This window comes from Cariama cristata, unplaced genomic scaffold, assembly GCF_000690535.1.
Source record: "Cariama cristata isolate BGI_N322 unplaced genomic scaffold, ASM69053v1 scaffold22691, whole genome shotgun sequence".
Lineage (NCBI taxonomy): Eukaryota > Metazoa > Chordata > Aves > Cariamiformes > Cariamidae > Cariama > Cariama cristata.
In genome coordinates, this window is record NW_009601296.1 from 1 (window position 1) to 12891 (window position 12891).

At 39.7% G+C, this 12891-nt stretch overlaps 1 protein-coding gene across 1 annotated transcript; it reads left to right on the forward strand.

Moving 5' to 3' along the window:
* The first annotated feature begins 6 nt into the window (after positions 1-6).
* LYSMD2 (LysM, putative peptidoglycan-binding, domain containing 2) lies at positions 7-12617 on the forward strand. The gene is made up of 3 exons (XM_009710408.1): positions 7-43; positions 5114-5451; positions 11848-12617. Exons 2-3 carry the CDS (start codon positions 5114-5116, stop codon positions 11897-11899), a joined length of 390 nt encoding a protein of 129 aa, XP_009708710.1. The 5' UTR covers positions 7-43; the 3' UTR covers positions 11900-12617.
* The last annotated feature ends 274 nt before the right edge of the window (positions 12618-12891 follow it).

Here is a 12891-nt window from a genome sequence, read left to right on the forward strand (position 1 = left end):
CGGGGACACGCTGCAGGGCATTGCCCTCAAGTACGGCGTCACGGTAAGGCGAGCGCCGCCGGGGCGGGGCTCAGTCCCGGAGGCTGCAGGGCCGGTAGCGGCGATTGGTTCTCGTAACAGCGGCGGGCAGGTGTTAGGCCCAGAAAAAGTAACGGAGCCAACGGGGGAGAGGCACTGGAAGTGGAAAGCAGCTGAGAGGTTACAGTATGAACTTGTCCAGAGCATTTCCTACCCGTAGTGGGCAGAAGATCCAGTTCTTACCATGGATACGGTGCTAGTTTTAGTTTCAGTATTTAAAATGCTGACATCCCAATCTTATAACCTGCTTGAAGGGGTCAGCACCCAGTTCCGATGGCAAATGGGTGAAGTTTGCACTGCCTGAGACAGGGCACAGGGCCTTTTCCCGCACGGGCTTGAAACTACCAAGTGCTGCGTTTGTGGGACTCACCAGTGGCCTCTAGGGAAAGGAGATACACTTACTGCCACCGAGTAAACCTATGCTCACCTGGCAATTCACCCCTACACTCACTTCAGATTTTAAAAAAGTAATTAAACTTACATTAAAAAGAATCATTATTTTTGAGGTTGACACATAGGCTGTGACAAGAAGAAAAAACTTTCTTCCAGTTTTAAAAGTGTTGCTGCTTTTCTGCTCTCTTCCTATGGAGAGGAAAGTTTACTTCCGTGGAAAACATAGAAAGACTTATGCCAATCTAAGACATGCAGAGCCCAATAGGATCTACCAGCACGCCCTAACACCACCATTCCCCACAGAGCAGAGCTCACCTACCCTACCTTCATTCCAGCTTATTTGGGGCCCAGTGAGCTACCAACTGACATACCTGTACACAGCTTCAGTAGTCCCAGCATGCAAAATTGCTTGGGACAAAGCAGCTGATGAGCATAGCTAACAGCATGTTACTAGCACACAGTGAATGCCACTTTCACATGAGCTGCAGAGAGCGCTTTCCAGTTGGACTCTTCCTAGGAGAGGTACAATGCAGTCCCAGTTTAATAGGTTCTGACTGGAACAGGTTTCTTTTCCTTCTCTGATTATAAAAGATCTACACTAAAGCCTTCCAGCAGCTTCAACAGCATTCGGCCTTTGTTGTGATAAGGCTTAAAAGTCTATTTTTCTTCCCTTAAAGATTAAGCCACTTTTCACCAAGTGTTGTTGGCAACAGGATTAATGGCAAAGTTTTGCTCACCACAGGGGCAAAGCGAAGTGACCTGAGCTGCTCATTGGATTTGTTTGAATTTTTATTTTTGGCAGTGCTTTCCATAATGGATAGTGTCTCACCTAAATGACTTAGGTATGTTGTTTTTCATTCAGAAGTGTATTTGCTCACTGCAATAAGTGAAAAATATACAGATCACTAAAATAGTAGGTTTCTAGAAAAAAGATATTTCTAAACACTGTACAACTCCCTTTCAGCTAAAGTGAGGTTGCTGATCAAACCTGTACTCTCTGAAAAAAATAGGTTTAACTTATGAACCATAAGCTTTATTCATAGTATGAGTTTAGTAAGCTTTTGCTGTGCTAATGATGCATTTAAAGTATAAATGCTGTTTTTTAAACATACCATTTGTTATTTGATTTAGTGTTGCTAATATTCTGCATGAGAAGCCAAAGCTGCATCTTTATAGACTTCAATTGAGAAAGGGACATTTCTTGTCAGTTTAACCTAAGAGCAATGCCAAGTTAGCTGAAATCAGCCATTGTGTTTTTGCTTTAATGGTTTTCAACTTCGGGTAGGAACGTATGCAAACATGTTTGCTTTTAGCAAAATGAAGAATTGAATGAAAGACTGACTTCCTGTAAAGAGTCATTACATTGCTTCTGTACTTGGCTAGAAGTGGGAGTTGCTGCAATGGGAACATCAGAATTATCTTTGGCTGCCATTGCCTCCAGTATTACCATTTTTAGAAGTTCCCCCCTGTGGTTTTCCTCACTGAGAGTTACTTTGTAGCAAGAGACATCCTGTCCACTGCTTGCCTTGGCATGACGTAGCATAGGCAGTTTAAGATGCATGAAAACACTATGTTGGGGCAAGAGATGTGTGCTTTGTTTGGCCTCATTCTCTGCCCTTCACCCCTCTCCCCAGATACTGTCTATTAATCTTGTATGGCTTGCATTCATTAGATCTTCCTTTGAACCCTGCTGGGTAAATTAACACAGAACTAATGTTTAGTATCACATTTATGGTTCAGTTTGAGTGCTGTTTTCCATCATACAAAGGTATCCTTTTTGATGGGAGAAGGAAGAAGGCTTTCCTTTGTCATTAGAAGCAGTTTTGATGGATTAGCTCAGCACCAGTTTATGCATCAGTGCAGCTTCAGTGAAAGTATTAAGAGCAAAGGCTTTAGCACACGCTTTCACTGTTATAGGTCTGTAGCTAAGACATTAGTTCAGTTTTCATAGCACTAAAAACCCCACTGTTTTTCAGGCCTGCTCTCCATACACCTATGAATGTATGGAGCCATACTGAGTTGTAGAAGTAGTACATATTGCACATATCAAGTAACCTGCTCAAGGCTGAGGGATGTTCTTTTTAGAACCAAGTATTTCCCATTTCATTGTTACTCAGTACAGAGGTGCAGTCTTCCAAATGCCATGAGATAGTATTTAAAAGGTAATTTAGAAAGAAATAACCAGAGGTAGAGTTGCAGTGAAATAGGCTAGAGAATAGCTGTACAGTGCATTATTTATCACCTACTGAAGCATCATCTTCCAGCTCCCCTGTAGTAGAGATCTGTTTTCAGCTTGTGTTGTATTTTTAGAGAAAAGCTCCAGCTAGCATTTTAAACATTTTTTGATACCCATCAAGACAGACAGCTTCTAGAGATTTTGACAATTGACATTTACACTAGCATCTGATGGCCCTTATAGGTCTCATTACTAAGTCAGGTGAAGCTTCCTTTATGCCCTTCAGATGGTACTCAGCTTGGGAGAGAACTAACACCATATACCATGTAAGGCTAACTAAAAATAGTTTCCAGGCTTCAGGAGCTGGAAGGGTAATAAGCTACTCATAGTAACTTACTGTCTGACCCTGAATGTTAGCTCTTCAGTTTTTGAAAGAGATTATTCCAATCATTTCATCGTCTTAGCCATCTGCATCAACAGGTTGGGGTTGTCTTTGAGAATACCATTTTTGTATATTTAATGGGTAGAAATAGCTTACTGCTGAGCTTTACTGCACAGTTTTCACTACTTCCCCATACACCTAGCCTTTCTAGAGAGAATCTCCTCTTTATTTTTAGGGAGAAAGATTTCATTAGGCTTCCAGGACCCAAGCAAGTGCATCCATACATGACACCAGGCCTACAATGGCATTGCAGCAGATACTCTTACTACACAGTACAGTTCTACATTGCATGCAGTGGTTTATTCCAGTTCTGCAAGTAGCCAGTCTCATATCTGCAGAGAAAAGACAGACTAACATCTCCACTGATTTCCCTTGGTTTTAGACAGCTTCTCCTGCTAGTATGTTCAGTGTAAGAAATGCACAGGCACGTTAATCCAATTATTATCAGTTAACAATGGTCTTGTCTTTTGCAATTGGCAAGGACTCCAAGTAGTGGCAAAGTGTAAAAGAGTTTAAGACTGACAAGGATAAGATGGTAGAGCAGTTTTTTCATCATCTGAGCACTGAACTCAAGATAATTCAGACTCTGAAGTAGTGAGTGGTTAGCACTTGTGTGCTCAACTTTTTCTGGGTGATTATACTATCAGTAAGACTCCTATTACAAGACTTAGTCTTTATTCTTACTCAGTTTAGCTCCATTTAGTTTAATAAAAATGAATAACACTAATGCAGGCAAGAGGTATTTTCTGTTCTCTTTACACTTGTGTTCAAGCAGGTTTAGAGTGCATTTATCATTGTAGTACTGTAGTGATTAAGGATTTCTGCTTATCACAGTCACCAGTGGACCAGAATGGTCACTTTTCTTTCTTTCACTTAGGACTTCTCCTAATGAAATCTGAGTTCAGGTTATAAGTAAAGCTTAAAGTCACATAATCATGGCTACCAATTTCTGTGCTTTTTTTAAAGCTTGCAATTGAGAAATAGGAAGCTAGTTTAACTGTTGTTGACTTGGAAGGGAAATTTTGAGTAAGAACTTAAACAACATTCTCAGTAGGGAGATAGTAAACATTTACTGGGAGCTTTTCTTTGCCTGTAAAGCAATGGCATTTATAATAGCTTCTCAGGTTAAGTATAGAACAAATGAAGCTTTATACATTAATATGCTGAGAAAGATGGAGCCTTCTTACTTCTGTCATGAGATCATCTATACTGATGAGTAGGTTGTAAGAAGTACTTAGGTAAAAGTTGCATAAAAAAATATTTAACAGTTATATGGTGGCTGTTACCATGTGTTGTTACATACATGAAGTTGCTGTTGATTCAGCAACTGTAGATTCACTTTACTGAACAAATGCAGCTGCTAGTCTATGCAGCTGCATTACAAAGTGTTTAAGAGCCCCCCCCCATTATTTTCACTGCCTGACTTCTCACTGAAAATCAGAACTTCATCTGAAATCAAGTTGTTACATCAGGTAGGAGAGGAAATACCATGGATGAGGCATATACTGCTCTTCCAAGACTGGTGGTGCTCACTGTTCATAACTAACATGTCCTAGAATGCTCAAGGTAACTTTATCACCCCTTGTTTGTATTATGCATGTCTTTTACCAGAGGGTTCACCTACAGCAGCTGCTAGCAGTTCTAAGCCTTACTGTAATATAAATCCAGATCAGCAGCACTTTTGCCGTAGAATTTTTATTCTTTGGCAAGTTGTTTATGTGAGCCTGTATGGAGATTAGAAAACAGTTCAAGAAAAGCATCTTTAGGTAGTGCAAGACTTTAGAAAGACCACTATTTTGGAGTCAAATCTACATAAAAGGAAGAAGCTAGGGTGTTGAGTTAAAAAGGGTAGAGACAGAACATACCCTCTGAAATCACTTTACAAAAAGTCCCTTCCTGAAGTCATTGCTGCTGCAACAAAAGTATAGATTTATTGTAACTAAAGGTTACTGTACTACTTCAGAAGGTTAGTACTTTATACTTTGCCAAAACCTAATAACTTATATTTTTCCTATCTTTTTCAGATGGAACAAATAAAGAGGGCAAATAAACTGTTCACTAATGACTGTATATTTCTGAGGAAAACCCTGAATATTCCTGTTATATCAGAGAAACCATTACTGTTCAATGGACTTAATTCACTGGAGTCTCCTGAGAATGAAACTGTTGACAGCTCCTCTTCTTGTGATGAAGGACTAGTGACAGTTCAGGAAGAAAGTAGTTCTTCTCCCAGTCCCCAAGAGCCTGACAATCAGCCCACTGCACCAGAAGAACTGTCTGCCAAAGATTTCCTACAGAGATTGGACTTGCAGATTAAGTTATCCAAACAAGCAGCCAGAAAACTAAAAGATGACAATGTCAGGTAAATGCCACTTTCAGTATTAAGCATCTTAATCTCATCCTGGAGGGTTTTTAGTCTAAGATGAACCCTCTTCATGGAGTCTTAGACAACATCTGTAGTTTTAATTTGTCAACAGCAAGTCTATGCTATTATCATGCAGCAGATACATTCAGAGCACACCATTGGCAGGTGCCTTCATGTGGCAGTTATAAAGGCTACCTCACAATATGTTGTTTATGGAATAGCAATAATATTCCATGAAAGCTAGAACACCAGTATTCTCCAAGATGTCTTGCTATGTAAGTGGGCAACTATTTAAGCAAACCCATAGTTTTCAGTAGAGTACTAAGCCAAGGCCTGTGTGGAAGCTGATTGTGTACAGCAAGGCATGATTGCATTTTTCTTCTGTCCCAAATTGCCTCATAATTGTGCAAATATTCTGTGTTGCAATTTCAGTTAAGCTATCCTATCTCCTTTCCCAATGTAGTCCCTCCCTTGTGGATCCAACTGTGTAGACCTCCATCTTTTCTTCAGCATTTCTTCTACAGGCAGGAGCTCCCACACACTTACAGAAAAAGCAGTACATTTTGACCTCTCTACCACAGTGATTATCCCCTTACATATGTAGGTATCCCATGGAGAGTACAGAAAGACTTAGAGTGAGAATGGACTTCAGTAGTGTTTGTTTTCCCATGTTCTTGGGACAACCTTCCTCAGCTTGTTCACAGGGAGTCTCTTGGGCTGGTTGTCTGTCATGTTTATTCTCTGCAGAAATTGCCTCAGTGGGTGATGCTGAGGTGGCCTTTCTTGACAATAACGGGTATGACTGGAGGGAGCCAGCACTCTGTCATGTTAAGAAGTAATCTTTCAGGACCAAATCTATTGAGCATAGAGTCCCATAATTTCTTTAAGAAGTTAAGGTATTGTTTCAGCAACATAAAAACTTCATTCAGTAGACAAAAATTTGAGGAGCAGTATGTTGCATTTAGCAATTGGACAGGCCTCATGTGGAGAAATATCCCATAAGACAGCTTAAGATAATTCATTACCTATTGCACTCCACATGCAACTCTCCATCGCCAGAAGGGCAGTGGTTTAGAGTTAGTCTTGGAGAAGGCTGGAATGCTTTCACATCTTGTTAAAACACTTGTCAGTTATTTTCTTTTGAATTGATTACATCACAAAGGAAAAATAGCTCTTTGAACTCAGATCCTTCTCTGTTCAAATATAACAATGCAAATGAATGAATTTGAAACAATGTAGACTATCAAAATGTGTAGCTGCTGATTGTCAGATCATTAGACATTCGTATCTAACACAGATTAGAGTGGGTGTTGACCCAGCAGTTAAGCTGGGTCACAGGAAATGACAGTCTGTGCCAGAGGAAGGTGGTTATTTTGACATCCCTTCAACAAAATAACATGCTAATTTATGGAAGGAAATTCATGTAGACCTTGCTGCGCCATGAGCAGAGCCAATACAGTGAGTGACCCACAGAAATAATACACCGCTACTAGCAATATCCATTTCCTATATTGCTTAAGTTGCAACTTGAGGAGTGAGCACCTAGTACCAAATTTCCTCCCAAGGAGTAATGGATACAGGAGGATGAGTTACTTTCCTACCTCCTGTTCAGATTTAGCAGGTAATTTTGTTAATTATGCATAGAGCACAGATTTTTATTGGTCTTGATGCTACAGGAAGCATGAAGTACAGAGCTGCAGGCTATCTGCTGAGCAGGATGGTATCTAAAGCTTCTGAAGAGAAAAGCTTCCTGTATGTCTGATAAAGTCTTTATAATGTCACCTGCCACTCCACCACCTCTGGCTTTCAGTCATGGCTCACAAAAAACCACACTTGCCTTATCTTCTCCAGCTGTGCTCACCCCTTCACAGTCTGACAGGAAGTGCCAAAGGACCAAAGTAAATGTTTACTCCTTGCAGAGAGCAGGAGTAGGAGGAGACCACTGCCAAAAGTCCTGGAGATACTTTTCAGCTACATACCATCAATGGTGTTTTTGGGCCCAGACTGGAAGGTGGCAACATTCCTTACCATGCTCCAGCAACTCCCCAGGAGGCACCTGTTCTCCCTTCTGCCTATACCTTTCTTGGCCCTTGCTTGGATAGGAAGCCTTGAAAGTTAGACAGCCATCATGATAGTAAACCAGCCTCATGGATGTGCAAGTTGTTCATTCTTAGAGTGAAAGCCATTTATGAAATTAAGAGAGTGCTGTTCCCAGCTACTCTGGCCTTCTGTATTCAGATTGCCTTGTCAAGGCCTGTTTAGAACGTGACCTGCACCAACACTGCAGGGTACTTAAGTGCCTGTTTGAGTGTAAGAAGGGAGCTCCTAGAGTCACATCTGCTACCACCAAAGGGGACATTGAAACTAAGAAAACTGCAAGCAGAAGCAGACTGTCCATTCCAGAACTTGAAGAGTCATAAATTCTCACCTTACCCATGAGCCTGATTTGACAGATGGAGAGAATCATGACATCTCAAATTGCTCTTTACTTTGGTCTCCCTTAAAGTTACCAAGAATGCATGTGTGTACATGCACCAGTTCTGATCAAAGTGTACTAATCAGAAACTGCATTGTGCTACAAAGACAGCTTAAGGTGAATTACATTAACTCTTGAAATCACCCCTTTAAGGGCTCTCAAAGGAGTAAAATATATTAATCTCTTCAGCCAGCTTCTTCCCAGCTAAAGCCTTTTGCTTTTAGGTAGAAAAATGGAGGAGCACATAGGTGCAGATGTAGACTAGAGATTCAACTTTAATAGCTGTACAGGTAGATGAACATTAAAGATTATAGAATGTAAATGAATACCCATTATTAGTTTTATCTACACATGGAAGAAAAGCAACTTGTAATAGTTTGAGAAAATATGGTAGTACATCTTGCCCAAAATGCTGTTAGGCATGATTCAGAATGCCAAAGCTAAAATTAAGTTTAGTGATGCTTTTTGTATCAGGTAGCTGAACACCAGAGGTCTAATGCAAGCTCTATAAAGAGTCCTTAGACTTACAGAGTCTAGAGTAGACTAGAACACTAGGACCATATACTGTTGCCTCCGAGACAGGTCACAGCTTTCTGCATTTGCCTTTTAGTGACTTATTTTGAAAACCTTGTCATTGACTAGAGCCACTGTAATCACTGTTGGTTATACAAGCCAATATAACTGCTGTGCAGCATGGTAACAGAACCATACATTGTCATCTGCTCATTTGCCTTGACCTGAATCTAGTAAAGAGTAGGGTGTTGAAGCATTTGAAACTCATAACTAATTGAGTTAATTTGCCCGATAATTTTTCACCATCATTGGCTATCAGCTATGAAAACAGATACCTCAAAGGAGGCTGGCTGTGGAGAATCCTTTCAGACTTCCAAAAGCTATTAACTCACAAACTCAGATCGCTGCCTTGTTTAACTGTGGATTCTAGAAGCATCCAAGCACTGGTTTTGAGTTTACTTTTTCACTCAGGTGTGCTTGGTCTTAGAGTGGTTATGCATCACGCCACAATAAAAAATGCTAATACAATAGCTTGCAGTAGATGTCTTTCAGCTGCTGTAACCTACTGGGTAATTTGGCAACAGCAAATGGGAAGAGACAGCACTGTGAAGCTTTGTAATGCTGTGCTGTTCCCTTCCCTTTGCCTGAAGGAGAACATTGCTGTGATTTACCACTTTGCTATTTTAAGCATCTTAAAAGTGAAGAAAGTTGCTTGGTCATTAAACATACACACACTGCCACATTGGTGCTTGTGGGCCATGGGCCAGAGCTGCTACTATGTAATTTTATTTCATGTAAAGCTTGGCTTGTTTTTAAGCCATTGGAACAGACCTTTATTTGTTATGTACAGTTCTGAAGATCTACACTAATAATATTTCCTGGCCATTACCTTGGTTTGGAGTAATGCATTGTAGAACTCATCGCATAGCCTAGCACTGCAGCCTGGGACAGAAGGTTAGAAGCTGTTCTTGCCAGCCCTTAGTGCCAACTACAGCATGCCTAAGCCTTGCTCAGAGATTTATTTTGCACATTACAGCCAGTCACTGCTTTGCTTAGGTTCAAGCATAATGACCTACTACATGGTTCTTGTGTCCCTGCCACACACAGAAACCCCTCAAAGCTGGCTGTAACCCAAGTGCCAGTCTTCTGCCTTCTAGCAATTGCCAAGTAAGAGCCCATAGTCCAAGTGTGTATTTCATAAGGAAAGTAGAGACGAACAGCTTAGAGTAGTGTTTTGTTACTTTGATGTCTGAAGACCTGTTAATATAACATCACTGTTTCAACTCTTCAGTTTCCATATTCACCTCTACTATCCACCATAATCAACTGCAGCTAATTTCAGTCCAGTGTTTGGCTGTTGCTGTGTCATTATGGATGTTATTCTTATATTCAGGCTTTCAAGAAAAATGACTGAAAGGCTGATTCCAGGAGCCTCCGATTAGAAGGAAGGTCTTTTTACCATAACTCTGCCATATTTTATTCTCCTAAAAGGGGAAATCAACCAAAACTAAGTAGTACAAAGTAATTTTCAGTGTACAGCATACAAAGTTTCTCCCTTACTGGATAGTCTAAGCTCTGAAAATATAAAAGTTCCTCATCCTTACAAACTAGCAGGAGATTGCAATTTGCAATTATGTTCTGGGCATATGTGGCTAGAAACCCATTGCCCCAGAAGGGCATACATCAGAGCTTGAGAATACACTTCTTGAAATATTTAGCTTCAGGCAAGTAGTTATGGTTGAATTTTACAGTCCTGCAGTCCAGTCTTACAAGCTTGGTATGTTGATAGGTTTCAATTCTGAAAAAAGTTTTAAAATATATTGTCTTGAGACAATTTATAGATCAAAAGTGCTTTAGTGCTTATTCAACTAAATGTTAATTGTTTGTTTCCTTACTTGACTGTCATGCCAGGTATTATGAGCACCATCTGCAAATCAGTATTCCATGGCAATTTTGAATGCAGAAGTGATGATATAAAGAAAGATACTACTTAAACATACACAGATCATCTGTATCTTAAGAGTCATGCTTGGTACTGGGTCTGTAGCATTACTAATGTAGATAGATGTAGTATTTGTAAGAAAGGCTAAAAATCTCTTCTCAGTGCTACTGTAACCACACATCCCTGCAATAACTACCAGTTTCATGCAACCTGGTTTTTTTGAGTTTTTTTTTTTTACAAGATTGTTTCAAGGCAAAAGAAATGCCATGTCATTGACTTAAGATAATTTTGCTGGACCACCCAAGAACAGGGAAGGGCTGGGAAAGTGAGTGCAAGTTATTTAGCTCATTGGTTAGTTTATAGGGTTCTTTCCTCCAGCTCTGTTCTGGGGGGGTTATATGAAATTTAAACTGTAGATAATCATGTTTAGAAGTTAGTAGGGAAAAGTCTGCATGATTGGGGTTTGGAACACTATTGAAATATATAGTTTTTACCTTATACCATTATTAGACTATTTGAATAACTGTACCTTTATATGGAGGCACATGCAGTATTAGAAGTAACTGGAAATCCTTTGAAGCTCACAGTGTAGCAACTGTTAAGTCTTTCTGTTCTCACCAAAACACTAAAATTGGCAGCAGTTTTAAGAATAGGCTCTCAGGAACATAGTTTTGAAGCTACAGTAGTAGAAAACAATGATCTTTGGAGAACTTGGCATGCTTGAATTAGTACTGGATGCTGCACTGCAATTAGGTTTACATAACTGCTTTTTTTTTAAAGGCAATAACGTCAAGTAAACAGACAGACTGATTTTTCCTGAGGATTGTTTTAATAGCAACACTACTTTGGTTTATCCAGTCATTGCATTAGCAATAGCACTTGGAGGCAACTATTTTCTAAGAAAATCCAAGTGATCAGTCTCAATATTGGTTGAGGCACAGGAAACACACATCAAGGAGCCCACTGAAGGAACATCCTTGCAGCATCAAGGCACAGATCCAGCTACAACTATGATGGACTGCTGCCATTCTTGCCTCATTTGGTCCATCTGCATCCCCTGCCATTCAAAAGGCTGAAAAACTAAGCTTGCTTTTTAAAAAAAAGAATTTGAAAGCAACAGTACTGAAACTCCAGCATGCCCTCCCCTTGTTTATCCTTCACTATTTTACATTGATTTGGCACTGTAGTGTCAAGAATAGTTCATTAAACTCTAAATACATTCTGATGTTGAACCTGCACAGCTTTACTTGTTTTCAGCATTCTGCTCTTGGAACATAACGAGAACTCCAGAGATATATAGTGAACAGTAGCATACTACAAGTAGCATTCCTGTTAGGCAATGCCAATCTTGCCTATCTATTTTGATCCATTAGGAAAACTGGTTATCTGCATTTGCATTACAGTTTTACTGCTGAGACATGGAATGTTCCTGATCTGATGATTATGATCATTTTCTTTTTAGAGAGGAGGAGAATGAGGAAGGCCTCTATGCAACTTCTTCGTATCACCAGTAGAAGACAGATGTGATGGCCTGAAAACTTTCCATGAAATCAGTTCTTAAAGAACTAAATGGTGAATAATTCAAAACCCAAGTCTTTTGGACTCATCTTGATGTACTTAAAACAAGTCATGAATGGGTAATTGCACTGAAATTATGACCTCTTCTGCCTTCCATAGGTTAATGTCCTTATGCTATATCAACAAAGGGTTTAAGCCTTCCAAAACTAGCAATGGCCTTTATGCCCCTTCTGTGCAAACTGCAGCATGGTAGCAACAATATATCCTTGAGGTCACCTTTATGCAGGATGTTGATCTTTAGTAAAGATTTTGTAAATACTTGTTAGAGTGAAATTTGTTTTAAGTATTTAAAAATACGAAATAAGTTTGCTTGTAAATGACCAAGTATGAAAATAATAGAACTTTACTTATTCTGCAAACACAGGCAGGTTTGCTGTGGAAGTTTTGTCTACTTCAGGGCTGCAAAACTTGCCTCTGAACTCTGTGTGTGTGTCTGTGTGTGGTTATGATGTATTCCTAGAAAGGGGAATTTGACTTGTTTTGATTAGTTAAAGCCTTTGCGGTTAAACAACTGTTTGCAAATTGGATTTCTGCTAAAAAAGGGAAGAGTTACAGCAAGAGATTTTTCTTTGTGAGATACGACATTGGAATATCAGATGTGTGTTCTTGTGTGCAGTTATATTTTGTGTGGTTTTAATTTAATAAATACAAAAATACCAGTGTGTCTGTTCATAATGAAGGCAGCTTGATTCCAGTCTGGTTTTTGTGAAGAATGGTTTGTCTAGTGACATGGGCTATTATATGGTAATTTCAGGGCAAATAATGTCCTTTATCTTTACCATATAGCTCACCCTCCTAACCAAGACCTGTAAGAACTATTTGATCTAGTTGTGCAGTCAAGACAACTGTATTAAGATTAATAAGAGCCACACAGGTAAGCCTTCACTGTTCTGGGAAGAGATGCCAGTATTCAGGTCTGCAAGTGGAC

Coding starts and splice junctions, on each gene's coding strand:
- LYSMD2 (XM_009710408.1), top strand. CDS start 5,114: ATGGAACAAATAAAGAGGGCAAATAAACTGTTCACTAATGACTGTATA. Junction 5,452..11,847: donor CTAAAAGATGACAATGTCAG/GTAAATGCCACT, acceptor TTTTCTTTTTAG/AGAGGAGGAGAATGAGGAAG.